This window comes from Apteryx rowi, unplaced genomic scaffold (assembly GCF_003343035.1).
Source record: "Apteryx rowi isolate R43461 unplaced genomic scaffold, aptRow1 scaffold_51, whole genome shotgun sequence".
Classification (NCBI taxonomy): Eukaryota; Metazoa; Chordata; class Aves; order Apterygiformes; family Apterygidae; genus Apteryx; species Apteryx rowi.
Window position 1 is genome coordinate 1,470,679 of NW_020450772.1, and position 23,403 is coordinate 1,494,081.

Below are 23,403 nucleotides of genomic sequence, written 5' to 3' on the forward strand. Positions count from 1 at the left end.
CTACCAAGATCGTTTTTCCACACTGTGATCCTTCAGGCTGCAAGCTGCTAGCGCAAGAGAAAAATCTGATAATTTCTCTAGTAGATATTTTCCTGAGAAGAAAATGGAAAAGATTCTGCTTAATGAATTGCTTTGCCTCCTGCGTAATAACATAGTTGCGTTGTTATGAAGCCGCATCTGAGAGAGGAGTGATAGGTTTGCAGTTTGATCTTTATTTTAGGTTGCAGCAAACTGTGGGTAAAAAGCCCCTTTGTTTTGGGGGGGAGGACAAAACTGTGAACCAAAACATGTGGTGAGAAGCCGATGGGCTCAGGACAACTCTGAAAGAGCTTGCTAGTGATGGATTATGACACACGGTTTCGGTATGTCCCCACAAGCGTTATGTGAAAAGACAAGATAATTCTTCCCTTGTCTAAGACCAATTTTAAGAGTTTTCTGCTTTTCGGAGGAAGGGAGAGGAAGGAGCGTAACAATGAGCCCCCTGTGCGTTTCTCCTCCCCGGTTCTTGAAAGCCCTCTTGCCTGCACTGGTGGCTTCYTTCAAGATTGATTTATTTGGAGGGTGCTAATGACAGGCTGTGTCCTGGCTGCCCTGCGGAGCCTTCCCGCATGGCTCGTTCCCGGCACCGTGCGGAGACCCGCTGGGCGCTCCCGGCGGGGGCCGGGCACCRCGGAGGGGATCGGGCAGCGTTGCTCTGGGTGCGTTGAGTCCCTTCGGGGAGATGGAGAGCCTTCACCGCCTGTGGGACGTGTGGATTTGGCCCTGAATCGCTCTTTCATTCCTCTCTCTCAAACCACTGGAAAAGATATTTTCTACTGCAAATTATAAAGCATTTCCTACTTTGCCCTTAAACACAGGCTTGGGTCATTGCAGCCGTTGCCGATTTTGCTGCGTAGGCAGAGCTCGGAGTCGGTGGAGGGCTCAGGCCAACGCAGCTAAGGGCCGACCCAGCTCTCAAGCGAGGACCTGGGGGAAGCATCGGGGAGGCGTGCTGCGGGACGGTGCAGTCGTTCGGAAAGGCATCCCAGCACCCACAGGAGCAGCGCAYGGGGAAACTGCTTTCGGGCAGGCCCTTTCAGTCCCCGTCAAGACTGTTGTCGGGTTTTGTGGTGTTTTCTGTATTCCCTTCCTTTGGGCAGTTTGCCACCGAAACCCACGCAGATGACATTAGGGTTTTCAAGACTGTCATTTCTGAAGATGCTCTCTTATCTACTCTTTACTTAATATTTTTCCAGGGCACAAAGGTGGCTTTTTCCTCTCTGTTAATTAACTTTTTTTGCCTGTGTTTGCCTTCCTCTGACATCAGGATCCGGGATTAAACAAATTGATACCCCACTTGCAGCATGGGAGCATGGCACTGAGCTGACAGCCTCGGAGACTGAAGCATTTAGACGGGGGAACAGTGCAAATGCAGAGGAAATCCCCATTCTGCCTCCCCGCACCCTCCCGCCGAGCTTCCTGGGACCCCGGCCTCCAGGTTTTGCGCTAGTCCCAAAACCTTTGCACCTAACAGTGGTCTTTTGCCTGGAGGATGCCAGCTGTGATTTTCTCAGGAATGCCTGTATCTGTTCACTATGTCAGGTTTTTGCCGTAACGCAATCACAGAACAGKGGTAACCTGGTGCGGAGCCAGCTCTGCGCACTGGCCCGATTAGGTTGCTTTATTTGGTTAACAGTGTTTTGATATTTACTAAATCCTGGTAGGGAGTAGAAAAGTGGGGAGTGAAAAGAGAAAATCTCATGGATTAGCTGGTCTTGGTTTGTTGCTTGGGTATAATCCTGGTCTGAATGATGAGCAGTGCGAGCAAGCAGTCAATGTTTTGCTGCTGTCTTTACTTAAACGTGTGTTGCTGTGCAGCTTGCTGTTTTTATCACTGGTGCGGAACATGGTGCTTGCTTTCGTTATCTGGAACGAAAACATTAGTTCATCTCGGATAGCACGCGCTTTTTCATTAGCCATCAGATGGCAAGGCATTGTAAAAGCTGCTGACGAGGGACAAACTCAGACCTGTGGTGTGCAGCTTGGAAAGACTTTGTGCCCTTGTTACCAGTCCCCCGAGATASCAGCTGATCCCCCAGCAGCAGCAAACAGAAATAGGGGTGGTTGCAATAGAGCCAAATCCGTCTCCCCTTACTCAGGCCCGCAGGCACCAGCAGCACGYGTGGGGCAGCCTGTGTGGATGAAGCAGGCGAGATGGCTTCTTCCTCTTCCCCGCGCCCTTGGCTTGAGACGCTGCTCTGAGGTGAGCCTTGGGCTGGCTGAGACCAAGCCAGGTCTCTCGCTAGGTAATGCCTGCTGGGGGCTGCTGCAGGATGGCGGCGAAGCAGAGCCGCTCTCCCGTGCGGGGTGATATGAAGGGCTCGGGACGGACCTGCAGGCAAACCCTGATGTCACTAGCACAGCCCTTCTTCATAACCACTAGCCCGTTTGGTGGCACCTCCCCATCTGGGCCAGCCTGGACTTTGTGGCAGGACGCCTGCCTCCACGCACATGTACCACTAAGACAGAGGAGAAAAGGGCTCAGTGTGTTTTGATCAAAGTTTGAAGATTTGCTGTAGAATACTTAATATTCAGGCCCTTCCCTGACTCCCCTGACATTACCTGCAAACCTAAGCCAAACAAGCCAATATTCTTAATACATAATCAGAACATAGGAGATATTGTGTATTTCGCTGACAGCTAGCTGCAAATCAAAGAAACAGGATGCACAATGGTTAGATAACACCAGTGTTTGCAATACGTGTAACTTCCCGATTTGCACTCTGATTAATGTGGTATTAAGTTCAGTTTGATGTTAGTGACTATAGGCCAGTCATTTTACCAATGAGAGACCAGCTGTACCCCCAGGCATAGGGTCACTGGACTGTCTTGCATAAATATTATGGGCCTTAAGCATTGGGAAGCAACTTGCCAACTGATGTTTCTCAGCGCAGCTAGAACTCAGTGTGCATGAAGAGATCATCCTAGGAGGGTCAACCAGTACCATCCCCTAGTCTGAAAGCTTTTGGATACCCCCTATTCCTCCATGGGTTATCTGTGACAAGACTGGGTTTCCAGGTGACATCATGGTACTGGTGTTAAAGGCTCTGCTGTTGGTTGCTTCTCATCATGCTCTAAACCGCTCTGGTGATTGTGGTCTTTTTAAAAATACATATTTCAAGGAAGGTGGGAACAAGAGCACCTGAAGCAGGGCAAGCCGGGAGGCGTAAGCATGGGGTTTGCTCTGCCTCCCTGCAAGGTGTTTCTGACATCTCTGCCACCTCCAGGACTGCTTTGCCACTGCCCCAGGTGCTCTTGCATGTAAAAAAAGCCATGGTCTGAACTGTCCGTTTTGCCCTCAGTTCCTGCCTCTGACAGTCGTAAGCCTCGGTGGGGTTTAGGTGCAAAGAGAGACAGGACAACAAACCCTAGGACGCAGCAGGGAGAGTGAGGGACTCCTTGGCTGCCTGTCTCGCACATCTTCACCAGCTGTGCCTAGCCCGGGGGCTGAATCCTGGCATGCCTGTGTTACCGGCAGGAAGGATCTCAGCAAGCTGTTTGAGACGGCTGCTCTCCTTGTGAATGTTCCTGGTGCCGCTAGTCCCCCAGGGAGCTGCCGGGGGGCGGTGGGTGTCCCCGGGGCTGGGCGCTCGGCTCGGGAGCAGCCAGCAGGCAGTTTCGGGGCAGGAGCGTGAGAGGAGCTGCGGAAGCGGCTTGGAGAGAGCGTGGGGGGGGTGCTGCAAACATGAGGGAAGGACCGCGATGGGTTTATCACAGCCCAAAATAAATTAACCTCTGGGAGGAATAATTCTGTAATAATTTGCATTTAGATACTTTTAACACAGCCAAATAACCCCAAACCTTCTGCAAACGCCGTAACGAGTGCAGTCTCCCCAGCCGGGTGCGAGGGCTGGAAATAGTGCTATTTACGTGGTTAAAGGGAGCCAAGCAGTGCGATTTAGCCCCCCGGGACTGCCTTTGCCTCTTGTTTGTGCAGCCGCGGAGCCTCGCGGTGAGGCGCAGCGTGTCGGCAGCGAGTAGCTGGAGGGCTTCTCCTGGTGTACTTTGCTGGGACGGTGCCAGCCGGGCGGGTTGCCGCGAGGCYGGAGGCGCTGAGCCCTGCCTGCAGCTCGTGTCGGCGGTGGCTCGCTGGGGCAGGGCCGGGCTATTCCCCCCGCCGGGGCGCCCGGCCGCACGGCAGCCCAGCTCCATCTCCAAGGGGAGAGCAGGGACGTGATTTAATGTCCAGCGCTTTCGAGCACAGCAGTGAATTTGATCGCCACGCGCTCTGCCAAGCCAGCCGAGAGAGGGTGTCTGAAGGACGACCCAAGCCCGCGGCCGGGCGGCCTGACACTTTCCGGTCAGCAGCCTCCTGCCTCTTCCTTTCCGCTCCCAGGCACTTAATCGCGAGCRAGATCCTTGTTTGCCGCCGTTTCCRTGCCCGCTCTGCCCCGTCTCCGTTCCCGAGAGACGGCGGAGCCTCCTGAGCCGGGGCGCGAGTCAAGGCCTCGGGGATTTGCACTCGGGTAGCCCAGGAGTCCGCCCGTCCAGCAYGAGGAGCTGGTTGTCACCGGGCTGGAGCCGGCGCCGGTCGGAGGCACTGGGAGCGTATCCGTCATCTCCAAGGAGATGTGGGCCCGGCCTCTGCTTGCGGCCGGTTTTGCTCCTGTAATGCAACGTGTCAGCCGTGTGCAAGGGGAAATTTTCCTGACACAGCAATACAGGGGAAGAGGCGCTTTGTGCCTTGCAGGTTTGCTCCTCGTAAAACACGTCGAGCTCCCCGCAGCTATCTGCGGATGATCTGCCGCCGAGGGAACCCGCAGGTATTTACAGTGTGGCTTCAGCAGTGACGTAACGGCGAGGCAGCAAGTGAACGTTGAAATGTGGGCAAAGCAAAAATACGGTACAGAGTACATTTTGTTTTGCAGTCAATAAAAAGGGTTAACTAATAACAGTCAACGTTTCCAGGGCAGGTGCGGTGAAAAAGCAGAGCAAGCAAAGCATTTTCGGAGTGCTGTATGATTGCGTTGCACGCGCTGAGTTTGAATTACAAAGATAAACGATGAAAACTTTGCTTTCCACTGAGATAAAATGCTGTGGTGCTGAGTGCCATACAAATGCCTGGAGAAAGCTAAAATAAATGTTGATCAGAAGGAATTGGGACTGCTCTGAGCTTAAGCATTAAAAAGATATTTCTACAGTCAGTTCACAAATGTTGTGGAAAAATAAGCAATTTTAAGCAATAAGCTATGGGTGTGATTTTTCCCTTTCTTTCTGTCCCCCCTCTGTTGGTTTGGGGGTTTTTTTGTTTTTTTTTTTTGTTTGTTTTTAACTGCTAAAATCTTTTTAGAACAACTTTGCAAAATTGCCTGTTGATTTATTTCTCAGGGAATTAATTCTGTTTTTGCTTNTTTTTTTTTCCTCTCTGAAGCCTGGTGGCCGGAGGTTATTTGATGCTCTGTTAATGCAGAAGGGTTGGACCGGTGCCGTTTCACTGAGACACACCCTGGGCTTGCAGCTGGGGTGGAGGTTTTTGTCTGGTCACGTCCCATTTTAACTAGCGCGCCTCCACCTCTTGCTGCCCCCCGTTGCTCCGGAGGGAGCCGGCACCGCGCGCCCGTGTCTCTCCCGGAGCACCTTCCCGCTGTGAATGGGGCTGTTCTTCAGGTGCCCCCTCCCAGCGGTCCGGTTAGTCCTTGGAAAGACGGGCTATGCAGCAGTCGCTCGGCCAAGCCTCGTTTGCTGGCAGCCGGGCAGGAGAGGCAGTTCCCCAAGTCTCCGGGTCCCACCGCTTCATCTTGGTTTACCAAAATACGGGGTTTATAAAGGGTTGTTCATAGCGCAGGACTTAACCTGCAAGCCCTTGTGGATAGCATTCCTGATGACAGCAAAGGCAACGTGCGAGGATGTATACTCCAGTTGAACAACTGTAAATAGGACTTAAATCCTTGTTAAAAATCCTGTGGAGACAGAAATCAGACTAAAAAAGCTGGACAAGAAGTGAGTTTTTAATTTGCCGTGACAGGAAACAAAGCTGTGTCTTGTCAAAAAATTACAGCTCCTTTTTTATGCCTGTCTGTTGCATGGCAGCAGTCCTCATCATGACTTTCTCGTACAAATGTAGCTTTATAGAAGTGAGGCTGGGGAATGAATTGTAAAAATCTAGTTTATGAAAGGAAATGTGAGAGAGAGAGGCTTAGACAAGCAACATAACTTAAACTTCATTTGCTATGGCCGGCGTTGAGTTACATGGTGTTCGTGTCTTGGCCTTCCTCCCCGAGTGGATTCTGTGTCTCGCTGGTCATTGCGTTGCCTGGAGCAGTTGTGCTGTGCCCTTGCAGGGAGCAGGGGCAGAGTCACGAAGGAGGTGAAAGATGGTGTGGGACATGCCGCTGTCCCTGGCCTTCGTCCTAGTTGAGGTTGTTGGGAGACATCTAGGATGTGCCGCCGTCCCTGGCCTTCATCCTAGTTGCAGTTGTTGGGAGATGGTACAGGACACTCCGCCATCCCTGGCCTTTGTCCTGGTCGAGGGAGTTGGGAGACGCTGTAGGACACGCCACCGTCTCTGGCCTTCGTCCTAGTCGAGGGAGTTTGGAGATATCATAGGACACGCCATTGTCCCTGGCCTTCGTCCTGGTCAAGGGAGCTGGGAGACAGCATAGCACACACCGTTGTCCCTGCCTTTGTCCTCCACCGGGCACGAGACACGAGGGCCYGTGCTGGCCCAGCTCTTCGGGGAGCACAGGGGGACGGAGGCAGGGCCAGAAGGTGCAAGTTCCGCCAGGAAAACTTTCCAGAAACGAGGCAGGAGCGGCCAAATGTGCCAATGTGTGCCATGGCCTCAGCTTTCCAATGGCAGAGTCTTGCCCGCAGCCTTGCAGAGCTGCCGGCGATCGTGGACCCAGTGCCAGTGAAGTGCAAGCTCATCCAGAATGACTTGTGCTAAAATCCGTGAGCTGCACGGCTCACTGCCGTCAAACGTGCTGTTAGACTGCTAATGACGCGGCATTCGCAAGGGTCGGATTCGTGCCCGGCGTGAAAGGCCCTTTAGCCTGAGGCCCCTTTGATAAGGGGTCTGCGTGGGAAATAGCTCGGGGCTTTAATGGGAAACTCTGCATGGAGGACTGTGCAGGTTCAGGATCTGAAGCTGTCAAGACACACAAGATAAAACACGATTTTAAATATATGTTTCAGCTCAGCTGTGACATTAAGACAGCAGTCCTGTAAAATTGCCAGGAAAATTGTTGGCAATCCCAATCAAATTGCGTTAAGCATGTTAACTTCTTTGTAACTGGTTTACCCCGTGCATGCTTGGAACAAGATTTTTTTTTTTCTTTAGAGAAAAAAAACCCTAATGTTTGATTTCATTCAAATGAATTCTTATTGCTGGATAAGGAGAAATCCAGGGTGTGTTTGCAGGTGGATGTCTCTTTGTAAGGACTCACAAAAACTTAAGCAATTATTTTTAAAATGTTGCTGCCTGTGCCTATGGCAAATGCTTGCTTTTCCACAATAAAGAGATTGTGGAGGGACAAGAGGAGCTCCCAGACTGAAGAGTTCTTTGAATTTAACATCTGAGTCCTCTTACCTTTCCTGTCCTCCCATATAGCAAGGGGTATATTCAGTGGGTGCCTGTCATAGGAGCCTTTTTTGGGGTATCTTGTCTCTKTCTGGGAGATAGAATTTTTTTATTGAAAAAAGAGTAAATGGGAAGATTTCAAAATACGTAGAGGGGAACTAGTTACCCAAATTCCACTGGCTTTCAACATGTCTTTTGTGTCTTCTGAAAACTTTGCCCTGGTCTCATTTCTCTGGTTGTGGAAATCCCCTCTCAGGATGGGAATTGATGCTATTTTTTTTGTTTTGGTTTGCTTTGGTTTCGGTTTTGGTTTTTTTGCAAAGTAGTTTCAAACAGTTGATCTAAGAGACATGTTAAGTCTAATGAGGACAAATAACATGTCATTTTTCAGAGGTTTTCATGTCTGCTGGGACCATAGGGCAGACCTGGGGTGGAAACACTTCTATTTCCCCTCTCCTCCCCACACACAGGAATTTTGTCTCCCTGGCTTTGTCTTTACCTCACAGTCGGCAGTGAGAAAATTTCTTTCCGCGTTCAGACCAACCACTGTGTTAATACAAGATAACTCGAACTAGTGGCTAAACATGTAAAGCCTAATGCAGATCCAGGTTACTAGGGAAAGGAGGGTAGAATCGGATCGAGTTGGCATGTCTTTGTGCTGAGTTATCTGGGATGAAATTTATCCTTTTCCTGACCTGACCATTCAACTCCTTTTCCTCTCGTTTTAGGGGAGCACCTGCGAATCTGCCCCCAAGGCTATACCTGCTGCACCAGCGAGATGGAGGAGAACTTTGCAAACAAAAGCCGAAGCGAGTTTGAAGCCATGACGAAGGAAGCGGGTCGCTCAGTGCAGATGATCCTAACGGCTCAATACAGAAGCTTCGATGGTAAGTGAGACCGGCTCCCTTCGCCCCCTGCTCAGGAACCTTCACTCCTGCAGTATCCGAGTGCTGTTTGATCAGGGCAGTTTTTTGCTCCACCTTCCTCTGCGTCTCGCTCAGTTGTTTGCATGAAGTGTTGCCCTTCAGTAGAAATGGTCCCTCAGGCTGTGTTTTTGCAAGATCAACTTGTTTTATTTTGCGAACTCCGTGTCAGTAAAGCCGTTCCAGGAGGTTGGCAGGCAGTCGGATCAACAAATTGTGTACCTTGGCACAGGCACAGCTTTTACAAGCGTAGCGTAATCAGGTCTTACCACAGCAGCATAACATCTGAGGTAGTGATGTAAAGCTYGGCACGATGCCTTGAGCGTAAGCTGAAGAATGTGGTAAAGGTGACTGGATAGTCCTCAATAGACAGGGAGGGTTTTGAGAGGCATGGCTTCTTCTTGTCCTTTCCATAGAGACTGCAGATGGAAAGGAGATTAGTTCCTATTAGGCACAACTTTCAGCTTCATGCAACCAGCAGAAAGCGTTATACAGCAATGAAGGCCTTAGACTGTGATGCTTGAGATGTTGTGGGCAAACATGTTCTCCAAATTACAGCATCCCTTCTAAAATGCTAAGCAAAGGATAAGGATGACTCTCTTAGTTTTATTGTTCCCTGAAGGATCTATTTTGCAGTGCCTGCAGTAAGCCTCAAGGTCTGAAGGCCTCTGGAAATAAATGGTTTATTGGCAAAATTGAGATGACCTATGATTCAGAAACCATATCCATTATCAGATTTTGACGAAGGTCAGACATTTAGAATCACGGGCCTCTTACCTTTGTCAACAGTCATCATATGGAGCTATTGTGAAAAGGAGTTGGGGAAAGAAGCTGTAATAGCCAGAAGGGTAGAACTGGATATTTCAAGCAGTACATAATAGAGCTAAAGAAATAAACCTGACCTTCAGGAAGCCGATAACCAAGATTAAGTGCTTTTACACTGAATAGAAAGAAAAGGCAACGCATCTCTGCAAAGTGCTTTGTAGCTGTGTGGCCAGGGTTGACCACAGAAAGGCATTCTTTTAAAAGCTCAAAATTAATTTATTTTCACCTGCCTTAAAAAGTGATAATGAAGAATTTCAAAAGGGCCTTACAATGTTGGTTGCTCAGGCTGATGTCTGAATGGGATTTGACATAGCGGGCAACGAGCACACTCACTGACATCTAAAATCCAGCCTCTTGCGGAGGTTAATAAAGAACATCCATCAGCCTGGACACCTAACTGTCTCCACTGCCAATTGCCACATATGTCCTGTAAGAGAGAGCAAAATTCGGTGAAAAACTTTGAGGATTATATTGACAAACAGAAATAGCCTAGCAAAGAACTGATTTAATAAAAAGCATGATGCTTTCGTAGATTCATAACAAGAATAATATTAAGCAAAAACAAGTCTACCAAAGTGATGCTTATGTTGAGATGCCAGTTAGAGCTGTGATGCCTTTCCTTGGTTTTCCTGTATTTCAGAAAAACAGACCTTTATTTCTCTGTGATACACATCTGAGATTATTTTTTTAAGCATCAAACAAGATATGTGTTCAATAAGCAACGTATTACTTTACCAGACCATAATGCACAGATCATTGCTCTTTTGCAGTGGGAATGACCTCAGTTGAGCCCACAAGGCCAGGAAGATGTTTCCTGCTCCCATTATATCTTTTTTCGGTTTGCTGAAGCACCCTTGCAATCAATGTAGGGCTTATAATTTATGCAAGATGTGGTAAAAAAACAGTATTCATCATCCTGTGTCTGAGTTTCAAGCATAAATCTACCTCTAAGCAATATTATTTTCTTTAACTACTGCATAGCTGGTTTCAAATTGAGGGAGTTCTGCTGATGGGGCAGTGGAGTCGCCTCAGCTTTTGAAATGATGCAGCAGAAACCAGCCTCTCTTCCAGCAAATCGGTTTGCAGTTAATAAGACTTTCTGCAGGTAGTCCTGTTTAAAAAGTCACATCAAGAAAAGAGGTTTTAATGTCAGATTGATAGTTTCTAGTCTTTCTGGCAGTGGATGCAGTTGGTTTCCTGCCTGATTTTGTCAGATTTCCCTAGCAGCAGCTTCTCTGGGTAGTTGAGTAATGCAGAGACCTTTCATTGCCTTCATTTTGGACGTATCCCTAAAGCCGCTGATAAGATGCTGTCCCTTTCTCCGAGGTCCTTCTATGTTGCGTTCTGGAAGATCTTTCCTTTCTGCTTCTCCCTGCCTGCGTCTGCCCTGCAGGGGAGAGTACAGGGTTTGGGCTATCAATGCACAGCTCATCTGTGCATCGTCGTTCTGGTGTGGTTGCAGGAGGACAGAGCAAGGGCGAGCGCCGCTGGATGGGGGTGCCCAACCCTTTCTAGTAGTATTTGCAGCCTGGAGGTCAGATTATTCATTTATTTTCCACTAGCAGGTGTGGCACGTTGAATTTGGGGCCTGGAGCTGTCTCTCTCAGCTTCACAACAGCAGATCTTGCTTTTGTAATCTCGCTGCTGATCGCGGCAATAGTCTCTACTTGTAAATTGCCCCGGAGCTCTGGCTGGAGAATAGCAAGGCTGCAGCAATCCRCCTCTGAAGTAATATTCTCCGTGCTGATGTTCAACATGCTGCTTTGGAGAAGAATTCATCCTGCAGGTTATGATCTGTAAAGCCCTAAATTGTCAGAGAACCTGTTTTCTGAGCTGTATCTTTGTCACATCGCAAGGAATTATAATGCATTTTTTCAGTCCTGCTGGCAGCTTTTGGGGCAAACGCTTTGAGGCCGAGAGCAGGGTGTCCTTCAGCTCATACAAAGTATTTTTAGAGAAAATATATTTATGTACATATATGTATGGTAGGTAGAGCCATATATATAGAAGTGATACATGTGGAATAGGATCCTAAGGTTTGACTGATCTCCCTACGTAGCGGAGGACATGTGCCTTCTGGGATGCCCTTCTTCCAGGATCTGCCAAGGCTAAATGTAAAGTACGGTGCTGCTTATCTCCTTACTAGAGCATCTGTTGTTTTGCTTGAGTTTACTTTAGGATTTGGGGAGTTAGATTCTAGCTACATGTAGGGACATCGGCTCACTGATAACCTTTTAGTTGGCAAGGTAGCGTTTTTCTCTGCAACCAGCTGTTTTTAATTAGGAAAAAAAGCACAGCCAGTGAGGGACGAGAGCATATGATTTTGATAAGTAAGCGTTACGGAGAAGGCCGAGGTCCCAGTGATGGTGTTTCATTTGAAGGATTATGTGTGCGGATTTTCTGTTAATTCCGACGTCACGGGGCTCTTGTGTGGTGCAGCCGGGAGCGGGACGCAGGTCCGTCAGCGTGCGGCCCGGGGCCTGCTGAGGCTCCCGTTGGTCCGAGCTCGTCTGCCGGGAAACCCTGCGTAGCCCAGGCTTCGAAAGGCAAACGTGAATAACAGAACTGACACCGCGGCCAGTCTTGGAGGGAGCTGGGACCCTCTCTGAGACTGGTGGTAAGCGTTGTTTTAAAGATGCTGCCGACGTTATACTTGCTTCAGAGGTTTTAATTGCAGAACGTGCTTGTTTCCAACCTGGTGTCGTCGCAGCGGGTGGGAAATTTTCAGTGTCTGACCCTACGAAACGCGATGCCTGGACGAGGAGCTTGGGCGCAGGTTTCGTCGAGCGGGCGAGCGCTGCCTGCTGCTCCCTCTGCCGGCTGGAAAACGGGAGCTAACCGGGAAAGGGCTTTGCTCCGCCGGACCGCGCCGGGAGCAGGCTGCAGCCCGGTCCGGGCTGGGTTTGCGGCCCTGCCGCCGCTGGCGGAGCCGTGCGGGGCGAGAGCGGGCCGCCAGGACGGGGCGGCGAGGGGCTGCGCGCGGGGCGAGCAAGGCTGGCTTCGTGCCGGTCCAAGCCTAACCCGGGTCGGTCTGTCTGCCTCGCTCTCCTCTCCCCCTCCGCACCCCGCTATCGCTTCTTAATAATACCGGAATGCTGTGCCGGCCGCTCCTTCACCGCCGCTGTGCTGCCCTTGGCCAGCGCTCCCTGGGCGACTGCTGACCTGCAGCCGGCAGCCAGGAGATGTCTTTTTGCAGAACYGGGAATATCAACAAGTTGAACCGAAAATCTCTGCTCTCGCTCCGCACCGCGCAGTCAAAAAGCTGTATGTGTAGCTGTCATAAATTCCGTGGTTTTTAAGCTGTAGCAATCAAATGCTAATTATAATTTATGTATTTTATAGGCGGTCGCCCATTGAAAAGCTGATGTCATCTGAAAGCTCTCATAATTAAATGTTAATAGCTGGAAATCACATATGTTAACRCACATGCAGATAATTAATGTTACATGAGAGTTGATTTTAGACAATTACATATTTCTTGTGAAAATGAGTCATTGTTTTAAATGTTACGAGATAGGGACATCCTAGAAGCTGTTCAAATTTTAGAGATTTCTRGAGGCTTCCTATTTAAAACGCAGCCCAATATGTCTTTGTAAGAGGAACTGATTTATTTAATCCACAATATGTAAAAATGTTCAGCCCCTACAAGGACGGTTTTGGTACAGTGGCATRCATATGTATTTAAAATGTATTTATTTCCGTATACTATGGATGTTAGGGAAGTCCTGTTACAAGACTATGTGGAGTAAGCCCAGCAGGCAGAGCACTGGCCTACACTGCTGGCTTTAAACCTGGACTACAAAATCCAAACCTGAATCTGAATTTTGAAAATGTTTTCTCTTTTGATGTTGATAGTATGAACCAAACCCTGCAGGGCTGAAATTTTAAGGTATCTGAGTTGTGGCATGTGTGGCCCAYGCACCAGAAGTTGTGTCCTGAATGAGCAGGACTACTCTGTGCAGAAAAATGGGCCACCCAGAATTCCAGGTCTTGCATCTTCAGACGTGTGACCACCAGCGCAACGGGGCTCGACTTGTCTTGTCCCGCTACCACYGTTTCAGCTGCGACACAGCTTGCAGCTCAGGTTGAGATAATCCCGTGGGGTTGGGTTGGGTTGGGTTCTGTCCAAAAAACAGTGCGGATCTGTGTAGAGACAGGTGAGAAATCTCCCATGGTTATGTCTTAAAATACAGCAGTGCTGCTGGGTTTCGAAATAACCGCCTCTTGTCTCATGCACTGTGGAAAGGAGTCCGCGCGGAGTGGTGGGTTGAAGCAGGGAAGACGGCACTGTTTTTCCGAGCATCGCCAGTGCCGTGGCTGTGGCTATGTGCGAAGAGCACGAGCTGCTCCGTGGAGGTCGTGGGCTGCTTAAAAGCTGTGGTGGTTTGAGAAAGAGTCCCTGCGAGATCAGGGCCTGCGAATTTGGGTAACACCAGGCTGTGTGGGTGCTGCTCGCGCCTTCATCGGTACCAGCCGGCGCCGGGCTCGGCCTCAGCCACGCTGAGCGCCTCCCGTGGGATTGGTGGTTCGCTGGGACGGGGTGGGGGTCTCTCCGGGTGCGTTCCTGCACTCGGCGAGGTGCGTTCCCGGCAGGGCGCCGCTGCGGGGCAGCGAGCACGAGACTCGCCTGTGGCCCTTCCAGCACCTGGAGTTTTCTTGCCCCGCACAGCCACGTCTCCTCGCGTTTAATCTGCAAGCTGCCGTCGCATGCCGCAGGGTATATCGCGGTGCGTGCAGCACTTTACTTAACAGATGGCGTAGGCACGCTGCTCTCTTTTGTAAAAAGGAAAAACAAAACAAACAGCGGTGCTGCCTGGGATGAGGGCACTGCACCGGGGGGCTCCCGCGGGGATTTACAGACCCCRAAGCAGTGAGGTCCTTCATCCTTTCAGACCTCAGATTTAGGTGGAAAAGGTAGATCAGGCATCTYGGTTTCAACAGCTGTCACTGTATTTTGTCACAGGGAAAAAACCCTACCTCTCTGAAGTGCTCAAACAGCAGTGTAATGTACATCTGTTTGGGGACATAAAAGAAGGCACCAGCTCCCCTGAGATGCTGTGTGACACAGGTGTATTTTGCAAGAAATTAGTGATGGCAGTCATCTTAGAAAGAAGTGTCGGCAGAGTTTAATTTTAACATTCAGGAATCAACGCATGAATCTCCTTGAAAACCTCTGGTTTCACAGAAGAGGCAGTCAATCAGCCAAGCTTTTATTGCCAATGTTGGATGTGGCCATCAGCGATTGAGGAGATGTTGTACGGGCTGAGGTTTCAGTCGGCTGGCCGGATGGAGGTCAAAGCAGTGAAAGGGGAGGTGAACAGCTGAGAAGTTTCAGCATGGCTCTTCAGAAGAGCCTGTTTCATGGACCCGTTTACACTCCACCGTATTCCAGTTAACGTTAGCTCCTTTCCGCATGAAGCAGTTCCCACCGTTCAGCTCTCTGATACTTGGTGTTTTCCTAAGAGGAGAACAGTTCCTGGGTGGCTGTTGTTGCAAAGAAATGTAGGAGCTCTGCGTGAACCCTTGCGAGGGCAATTCCCCCCCCCCGGCTTGGCGTTCCCCAGGAATGGGGCTTCTGCTCCTACACAGCCGCTGGGGAGCATCAAGGGCTCCAAGGCAAGGCGCTCTCCTGGCTTACAGGCTGGCACACGCGGTAAGCTTGAAAATACGATACTAAAATACGTGGCATGTCCTGACATAGCAGGTTGTGTTATTTGGGGTGTTTTAGGATATCTTTTCTCATTTGAGCTGATAGAAGTACTTTGTTCTCTCTAACAAGAAATGCTTACAGCAGGCTGTTGATTCTGCTTTATTATTGATTGGCATTGAAATAGCACGTCAAGATGCTTGTTGCTGTCAGGCAGCGCAGGGCATGCTCCTCATCTGAGTCCCGACTGCAGTCCAAGGAGTTTGTATTTAGAAGGTTTGTAGTGAGTGGTCTGTGGAGGGAAGCGATTCGTGGAAGGTCATGCGATGTGTTTGTGCTAGAGGTGGAAATAACGGCCTGCGCCCCTTGGCTTCCGTTAAGCTGCAGGAGTGCCGGAAGTCCCGCTAGCCCGTAACTTGCTGTGATCCTGTTCTTGTAGGAGAGCCAAACACATCACCTCATCCCATGCCTTTTGGGGGTGCATCAGCTGGGACCTTGCTGAGCGCCAGTTCTCAACTCCTCCCGCTGAGGGAACAGGCACTGGCTCTAAATACGCCCTTGGCCCTGGGTACAGGTGTACTTGTGCGTAAAGCCTTCTCGAAAGTGGAGGTAATGGTCAAAACCATGAGGGAAGTCTGCAAACAGCTTGGATAAGTGGGTGCAAGGATAAAACGTTTTTCTCACTAATGGTGGCCCAGTGCAATTAGAGGAGTTGGGTGGATTTTGAGGAGTGAGAAGTAGCGTGGTGGTGCCAGTGGGAACTTGAAGGCACCCTGCACCTATGAAACCAGGCTGGGAATGGATCTACCTACAGTGAGAGTTAGGGATAACCCTGCTTTGGGGCGGAARGAGGCTGAAGGCCTTCACTGAGCATTTCATCTTCATGTGTAGTGGCTGCTTACAGATGCTTCACTTCTGCTACCCCCCTTTCCCTTTCTCATTTAATTTTCTCCTTTCAGACCAACATGGCTTCTTGTATTTAAAAGCACAGTTAGCATGGTATAATCTGTGCAAAGCTTTTTCCAGTACCTCATTTCCCTTCCAGGCTATGTCAGGTATTATTTTGATTCTGCTTCATATATTTGCTGAAGTTAGCCATGTTAGAGGAAAAAAACCCTCATTTTACCCAGCAACTTCAGAAGAAACATGRGAGTATAATTCATTCTCATTAAACCCGCAGAGTTAGTCAAGATGCTGCTGAGCTGGGTTTCTTCCACTGTATAAAGGCAAATAGAAATCAGCAACCCAGCTTTCACAGGACCCGGTTCTGCAAAATGTGAGCCCAGCATCAAGCGCTTTGATTAGGTGGAGCCACGGTGAGGATAGGCTAAAAAGCTTACCTCATCTGGGTTACCTTTTTTTGGAGCAGGCTGTAAACGTGACAGTTTGGTAGAGTTTTGGTAGAGGCCGGGTAGAGATTTCCCTTTAGGAATAAACCTTGTAACCTGCTGCTATTGCAGCAGGATCCGTCCTTTGCAGACTGCGGCTCTGTGTTGCGGCGCGGCAGTGCCCGGCGTGATGGGGCGGCCGGCCGGCGAGCAGGACATGCCTCATCCAGCCCACTGAGGCAGCCGGCAGGAGGGCGGCTCGCACGCGAGCGCTGCCGGAAGGCAGTGAGGCTGCACCCGGCAGGAGAGGAAAGAAATACGGGTTCGTTTTTTCCTCTGAAGCGCCTTGAGTTGATTTTTATAGCTTCTTTTTGCATGTAATCCTGGCAGCGTTGTCGGCATTTGTGAGGACTCTCCCTCCAAGAGGGCTGCACGCGCTTCGGCGTTGATTGCTACACCTGCTGCTTGGAACAACAGCCACCGGCTCTTCCCCGGCTCAACCTGTGAGAGCTGCCAAATGAGAGCCCGGAACAAAATTAAACAAAACAGGAAAAATGACCATAAAGAGAGCCATGAAAATTGCTCGGATGTTCGTTCTTTCGCAAAGAATGAAGGCTGTGATTTTTCTCAGAGGAGCRCAGAGAGTCGAGAGCATGGATTCATTGAGACTCGGTGGCTCGGAGATGTTGATTATCGGAGGGGAGGAATATATGTGCACGTGCGTGTGTGTATCTCGGTTGAAAATGGGGCATGTCCCAATTTCAGGAATTGCTGTATTCTCTATAGATGTTACTGAAGAGGAATATTATAGGATATTCCTTCATCAGGAGGCAACAAACCTGTTAATTTGGCTTGGAAACACCACAGATAGCCAGTCAAATATGAATGCTAAATTATGGTCTCCAGCTCTTAAAACATAAGAGATCCGAATGAAGGAGAATCACGTGCAGAAAAAAGGAACAGCTTCACTGTGAATATTCACTGTGAAGGCTTTAATCTTTTGTTTTCCATTTCTACTAGTGTTTTGCCAGTAGTGCATTAATAAGCATCCCAGTGATGTCTGTCTCTGCTCTACAATATTCCAAGATGCATAGAAGTAATAATAATAATTTWAAAAAAAAACAAGCAACCCCTCCCCAAAAGCCCAGGTGAGCTGTAGGCTGGAGATCCTTCTGTTGGTTAATCAAGGCTCTGGGCAATAGTGTTTGTTATGGTGTAACATGCGTGTCAGTCTGGATGCAACTTTTAAAGCACTGGAGATGATTGAGCTGCTTGCCACGGCCCCAGCGGTTGCAGCGATTCCCTTGTAAAATGCAAACCCTGTTTTAATGCCGCTGAAAATGAATAAATGGGTCCGCGAGGACTGGCGAACGCCGGCGGAAGCGTTGTGCCGCAGCTCGTGGTGAACTCGTCRCGGGGGAACGGCTGGGGTTTGCTTCTCGAGAGCAGCGTTGCTCCCCTGCTCTTCGGGCACCCCAAGCGGCTTCTAGCCAGGCTGGGAGGCCGCCGCGGGCGAGGGGAGCTTCGCGCCGCGGTGGGTGCTGCCCGCTGGCCCGTGGCCCTCTCCGGGCCGCTCGGCAGCCGGGTCCGTCCAGCGCGGCTGCTGAAGTGGCATTTTTTTAAGGACCTCTTTATGTGATTGCCCCCTTTTTGTTGTTGTCTAAAAGGGAGAGAAAATGACACGTATTTATATGTGGTTGAGAGCTTCCAACAGTATAAGAACAGCTGGAATAAAAGTCTGTTGCCAGTGAAATCRTATTTTTGTACTTCGGACATCACAGGTGAACTGATACAGACTCAACTGTTACCTAAAAACTACTTTGCTTTTCCCACAGCTGCCTTTAAGCGGCGAYGAGCATTCCTGTTGGAGAAAAAGCCTGAACAAGTGCTTTTTTGCATTTTTAAAGCGAAGGCGCAGAAAGTCTTCCATTGATTAGCAGAGGTCCTGTGTAGGATGGCGGTTTCATTACCAAGAGTTTAAGTGAGCCATAAATATATTTTATGTCCTTGCACAAGTTCAGAGTACCATGAAATATAATTMAAAGGTTCTGGGCACCGCACGCATAGGAAGAGCATAGGAAATAAACACTTGACCTTTCGTCCCTTTGGTCACCAGTAAGCAGTTGCTCTCTATGCTTCCTGCCTACGTTACTCACCGTTTTGGCTTAAACACCAGGGAAAAAGGCCTATTGAGAACGCTGAATGAACCTGCGGGTTCAATAGTTCCTTAGTCTCGAATTTTTTTTCCCTAGAAGGTGCAGTGGAAAACGCCAGGCCGTTAAGAAGCTAACAATTACCTTTAATTACGTGGGACAGCTTTGGTTATGGACGAGAGAGAGGATTTGGACTCTATTGTTATTTCCTTTTATTTCTGAAAACAAAGCCAGRAAGCGCTAATCAGGAGATGTCATGTAGCTGAAGCAGAGCTTGTCCGAAGCGGCTCTGTTTTATTTCCAGCCGGGGCAAGCGCTGTGAGTGTACCGTACTGCAGGGGGTTCGGCCCGTGGATGAACGTCCCTGAAGATTTACTGGGAAGCTGACTCACCAAAGAGCCTTTTTTATAAAAATAAGCCAAGTCTGGACACTGAGTACGTTGATGCAAGGGGGTTAGGACACGGCCCAATAATTTCTGGGTTTGCGCTCAGGAATAAAGCTGTGACAGAGCACAGCGTTCCCAAAGCAGCCCGCAAAACTCCACGCGCGCAGCGCATTGGGGATTCGGTCTCTCGGGGCCAAAGAAACCAGAACAATCCCTTGTCTGTTATGGGTAGAAGAGGGGAACCGAGGCACTGGGAACGAACGCCCCCGTTACGGCAGCGGTGAGCGCCGCGGGGAGACGTGCTGCCGCACGGGGTGCGTAAGGGCGCTAAGCGGCCGCTGCGCCCCCGGGCGGGATGGGGATGCGGGTATCTGCTTCGATTCCTAAACGCGTCGCCGTGCTCATCCCATGGCCTGTGTTACGGAGCGCAAAGCTTGCCTTGCCTTGAGGCGCGCGCGTGGCACGTCGCACGGAGCCGCTCCAAAGGCTGCAGAAACCGCCGGAGGGACGTTTCCGTGGGTGCCGAGGTGGGCGCTGGGTGCGTAAGGTGAAAACCCACCCCGAGACCGGGTCTGGAGCAGCTAGGAAGAGCGAGTTTTTGCAGGCAGCAACATGCGGTCCCTCCTGGTGGGCAGGGCGGAGAATTTTGCTGCTCTGCAGACTCCGAGTTTGCGGAGCAGAAAGATTTTCTGTGGAGGGTGCCCGTGCTCTGAAGAGGGGGGTAGCGTGACCCCAGGAGCGTACAGAGCTAGCCTGTAAGCAGCCACACTCGCACACCTTCCGTTCAGGCTCTTTAGAGGAGCATTGCTAAGCGYGTGGAAGGGGAAGGCCCTGGCAGACCGCAAAGAGGAAGAAATAGCAGTGGTCATGTCTGGAGAGCTATGGGATAGATTGGGGTACACGGGCAAAGAGAGAAAAGCAGTATTTATTGCAAACATAAAAAGCCCATTTAACGGAGTTAAGAGTAATACACAGAACTTTGTCAGCAGGCAGGGTTTGGATTTGGTCTTTTTCCATTTAAAGAAAGTATGCCAATTAATTTTCTTTAAAAGGACTAAAAAGATTAGAATCTGTGCTGTCATGAAGCTCGCAGGTCTCTCTTGTGCAACGTGTTTCCAAAGCACGGGCATCTGAGATAGCGGATGGTATCTGTGCAACCACAACCCGCAGCATGGATGAAACGTTTCCCCGCCAGACCGGAGCGATGGGTCTCAGCGTGTCGGCCGAGCGCTTTCATCGCAGTAATTGGCCTGTTTGATATTTCTCGCGTTCTGCAGCAAAAGCCGCCCAAACAACCCAGGACGCAAGCAGCCGCCAGCAGCATATTTAAATCCGCTCAGGTCTCCCCTGCAGTCAAAGCACTACAGTAAAGCTTACTAATTATTTTGCTAGAGTTATGTTGTCTTTGTGTGTAAACCTCAGGCATTTATCTGTAGAGGCACAGATTTAGGGTGGTTTTTTTAGCAGTGTTAGCCTGGAAATGGACTACATTTTCTCCATCCTTCCAGATTTGCACAAGGCACTGAAACAATTTGGAACCTAAGATCAGGTAGGGGAAGTTCATTTTCTTCTGATAATAGAAATTTGCTCTGTCAAGCTAAGCTGATAAAATGCTTCCGTTTGAGATTGCTGCAAACAGGCAATTCAGGCAAGGAAGCAGGAGCTCTTTGAATTCCTATTAGGCATAAAATTACTTTACAAAAGTGTCAAATTAGCAAAACTAATATCCAAGAAACAATTTTTAAATTCTTATTTACAAGAATTGCTGACGTGATAAATGGGAATAATGTTCTGAATGTACTAGCATGTTAATGTCATGGACAAAATGGGTGGTGAAACTCAAAAAAAATCCATAAAATTCTTCGTGGGGTGAATCTAATCTTCAGCCCTCCTGCCCCCAACACATATTCAGATGCACGAATTGGGTTATGTTCGTAAGCCTAATACACATCCCATTTTTAACATCCTAGAGTACCTCAAGTTAATGCAAAAATCCACTGTATATGGATCAAAACATTTTTTCATATATGGACTAAATAATGAAATATTAATTTGAGCCTGGAAATAGATTTTTTTTCTCAGCTTCCACTTTAGAGAATTTAAATGGTCCATTTCCAGACAAAATTCTGCAGCTTTAAAGTAAGAAGCATCAAAGAGTGTCTGTTTTTAAGAAGCTGAAAAGACATCGAAAACGCTCAGGTAGTTTGCTTCAGATGACTTAATACTTGAGTTAATTTATATCCTGGAAAGACTGAACTAACACGTATCTTAAGAGGTAATTGCTTTGAGGAAATGGAAAATACCATCTCTCCTCCATTCAAAGACGTGTGCCCGTGGCGATGAAGATGGAGTAGTATTCCAGGGTTACTTAGGGTTCTTTAGTGACCACGGGGGGAAAAAATCACATCTTCCCCTGGCTGCAATAAGGAAAAATATTCCGCCCACACTGTCCTGATGAATACCTGACCACTGTAGGTCGTCATGCCTGCGTGTCAGCACGAGTCCTTGCGGTAAGCTCCCGGGGCAGGACTCTCAAGGTAACTGCCTGCTTTGGCCACCCAAAGGTGCCTGGGTGGAACAGCTCTGAGACAGTGAGATTTTTGTTTCTTTATGAAAATTGTGTACCGCTACCTTGCGTCCGCCTGGTTCACTGTTTGCTTTGGGGAAGTTTGACATTCAAAATAGATGTCCGTGTTCCTGAGTCGATGTTTTCAGACACGCTCCCGAGCGCAGATGCCAGCAGTTACACTGCTYCTCTTGTGCAGTGTGGCCAGCCCGTTTGCTTGTTTTGCAGATTTGTTGCTCAGGTTTGACCAGGACCTGGTAGAGCCCTACAGAAGAGGTGGAAATGTCCTTTATAACCCAGCAGTGCTGGTAAGGGTGGACATGTGAGCAGGCCACAGCAGCCCAGCCTTCGTCCAAGCTCACCCTACCTCTGAGAAGCACCTGGTCACCAGGGCTTCTGCAGACAGAAGAGAATAGGAACCTTGTCCAATTTCTTCATCCTTTAGCAACTTCAGACTAAACGAAAAAAGAAAAGCTTGCCCAGGAGTTAGCACCCCCACCCAGGTTGTGAGCCTCTCAAGACTGGTTCCTTGCTTCACTGAAGATGTCCTTTGTGATTTCAGGGACGCAGCGGAGGCTCCGAGCCAGAAATGCCATGGGGCATCTAATCCCATTTATCTCAGTGGCAGGCCCCTAAATATCTCTGATGTTCTGGGCCTGAGACTGTAATAGGACTTTGCCAGCTCCCACAGGTATTATGAAGATAGATAGACTGGAAAGGTGCACGCGTATTTTATTAACAAGAGCCATGTAAGTGTCTTAGATACCCTTTATTATGCATGGAAGAAGCAGGATAGAGGAAAGATAACAAACATTACGTGTGAAAAATAGAGATTAGCTCTATTTAAAAGGAGTAGTTGAGAAATAAGTAATAGCCAAGAGAAATCGTGTTAAAAAGCATTTTTGCAGACACATCTTTGCCTCATTTTTCTTTTCTCTCTTCTCTCTTTATTCCAAAACAAAATGAGTGATTGTTTCTTTTCAGAAAGCTCTGAACCCCAAAATCAGGCTAAAAATGAGAGAGAGACAGAGAGAGAAGCTAAAGGACATCATCATAATTTTGAGAGCTGATTTCCAGAGCTAGATGGTCCCACATTTGTAAATGGTCATCCTTCAAAGCCGTCCACTCACTGCACTTTCCAGAGATTGTCTGGGTTACTGGAAGTTTGCAGCCTAGAAATATTGGTTCTTCTCTTTCTCATTTGAGAGCAACGTAAGAGAGCTAATGTACTYGCTGGTGTTGTCGTTCTGTGCTCTGCATTTCCACCAAAATCAATGGGAGCTGGAAGAAGGGCTCAGGATGACCCAAGACGGGCACCGCAATTACAGTTAATACATTTCCTAAGCTTTTAATTGCATTCAGTGATGGTATTTGTAAATGGATTTCGGTCAACATAAGGATGCTGGGAAGATGAAACTGTACATCTCTAGGAAATAAGGCATTCTATATTCTTCACATTTTAAGGGTATTTTGAGTAAAAAGGCTGTCAAACTTATGGATTAGAAAGAAAACTATGTAGTGAGGTCTCTACGCAACAGTGCTTCATGGGGCACTTCTCTGTTTAGCTTCCATATACGCTGAGAAACAATAAAATGAAGAAGACATTGAATTTAGTATTAATTCTGGAAACAAAACCAATGGGATTTTAATATTTTCATTTACATTCAGTTTTGCTGGCTGTTCAGCCTGCAGTAAATCATATACAATTGTATCACACTATAGCCTTATAAAATGGGCTTGTATGCAAAGATTTGCAAAGCATCCACAGTCCAGGCTGTATAGACATTCTTTATTTTTTTATAGATGCAGAAATCAAGCCACAGTGAACACATCAAAAAATACTCCTTGAAATATTTCCTCTTCCAGCTTGGAAAGTAATAACATCTCCACTGCTGCTAAGCCCAAGCCTGGCAAATATTTTTCTGTCATTAAAATAAGCATTTCCCAATGCTATTTCCTCCCTGTCACACGGAGGATTGGGCTATATTTCTCCCCACTGGTGTTTTTCTTTGTGAGC

General features: G+C 48.6%; 1 protein-coding gene across 1 annotated transcript in view; it reads left to right on the forward strand.

Annotated features, from left to right (window-relative positions):
• Positions 1-8,291: 8,291 nt before the first annotated feature.
• The window catches only part of GPC1 (glypican 1), a 91,355-nt gene continuing 76,243 nt past the window's right edge, over positions 8,292-23,403 (forward strand). Inside the window, exon 1 of the mRNA XM_026080101.1 lies at positions 8,292-8,445. Within this exon, the coding sequence (XP_025935886.1) occupies positions 8,337-8,445 (109 nt within the window). The 5' untranslated portion in view covers positions 8,292-8,336. The remainder of the gene's footprint in view (positions 8,446-23,403) is intronic.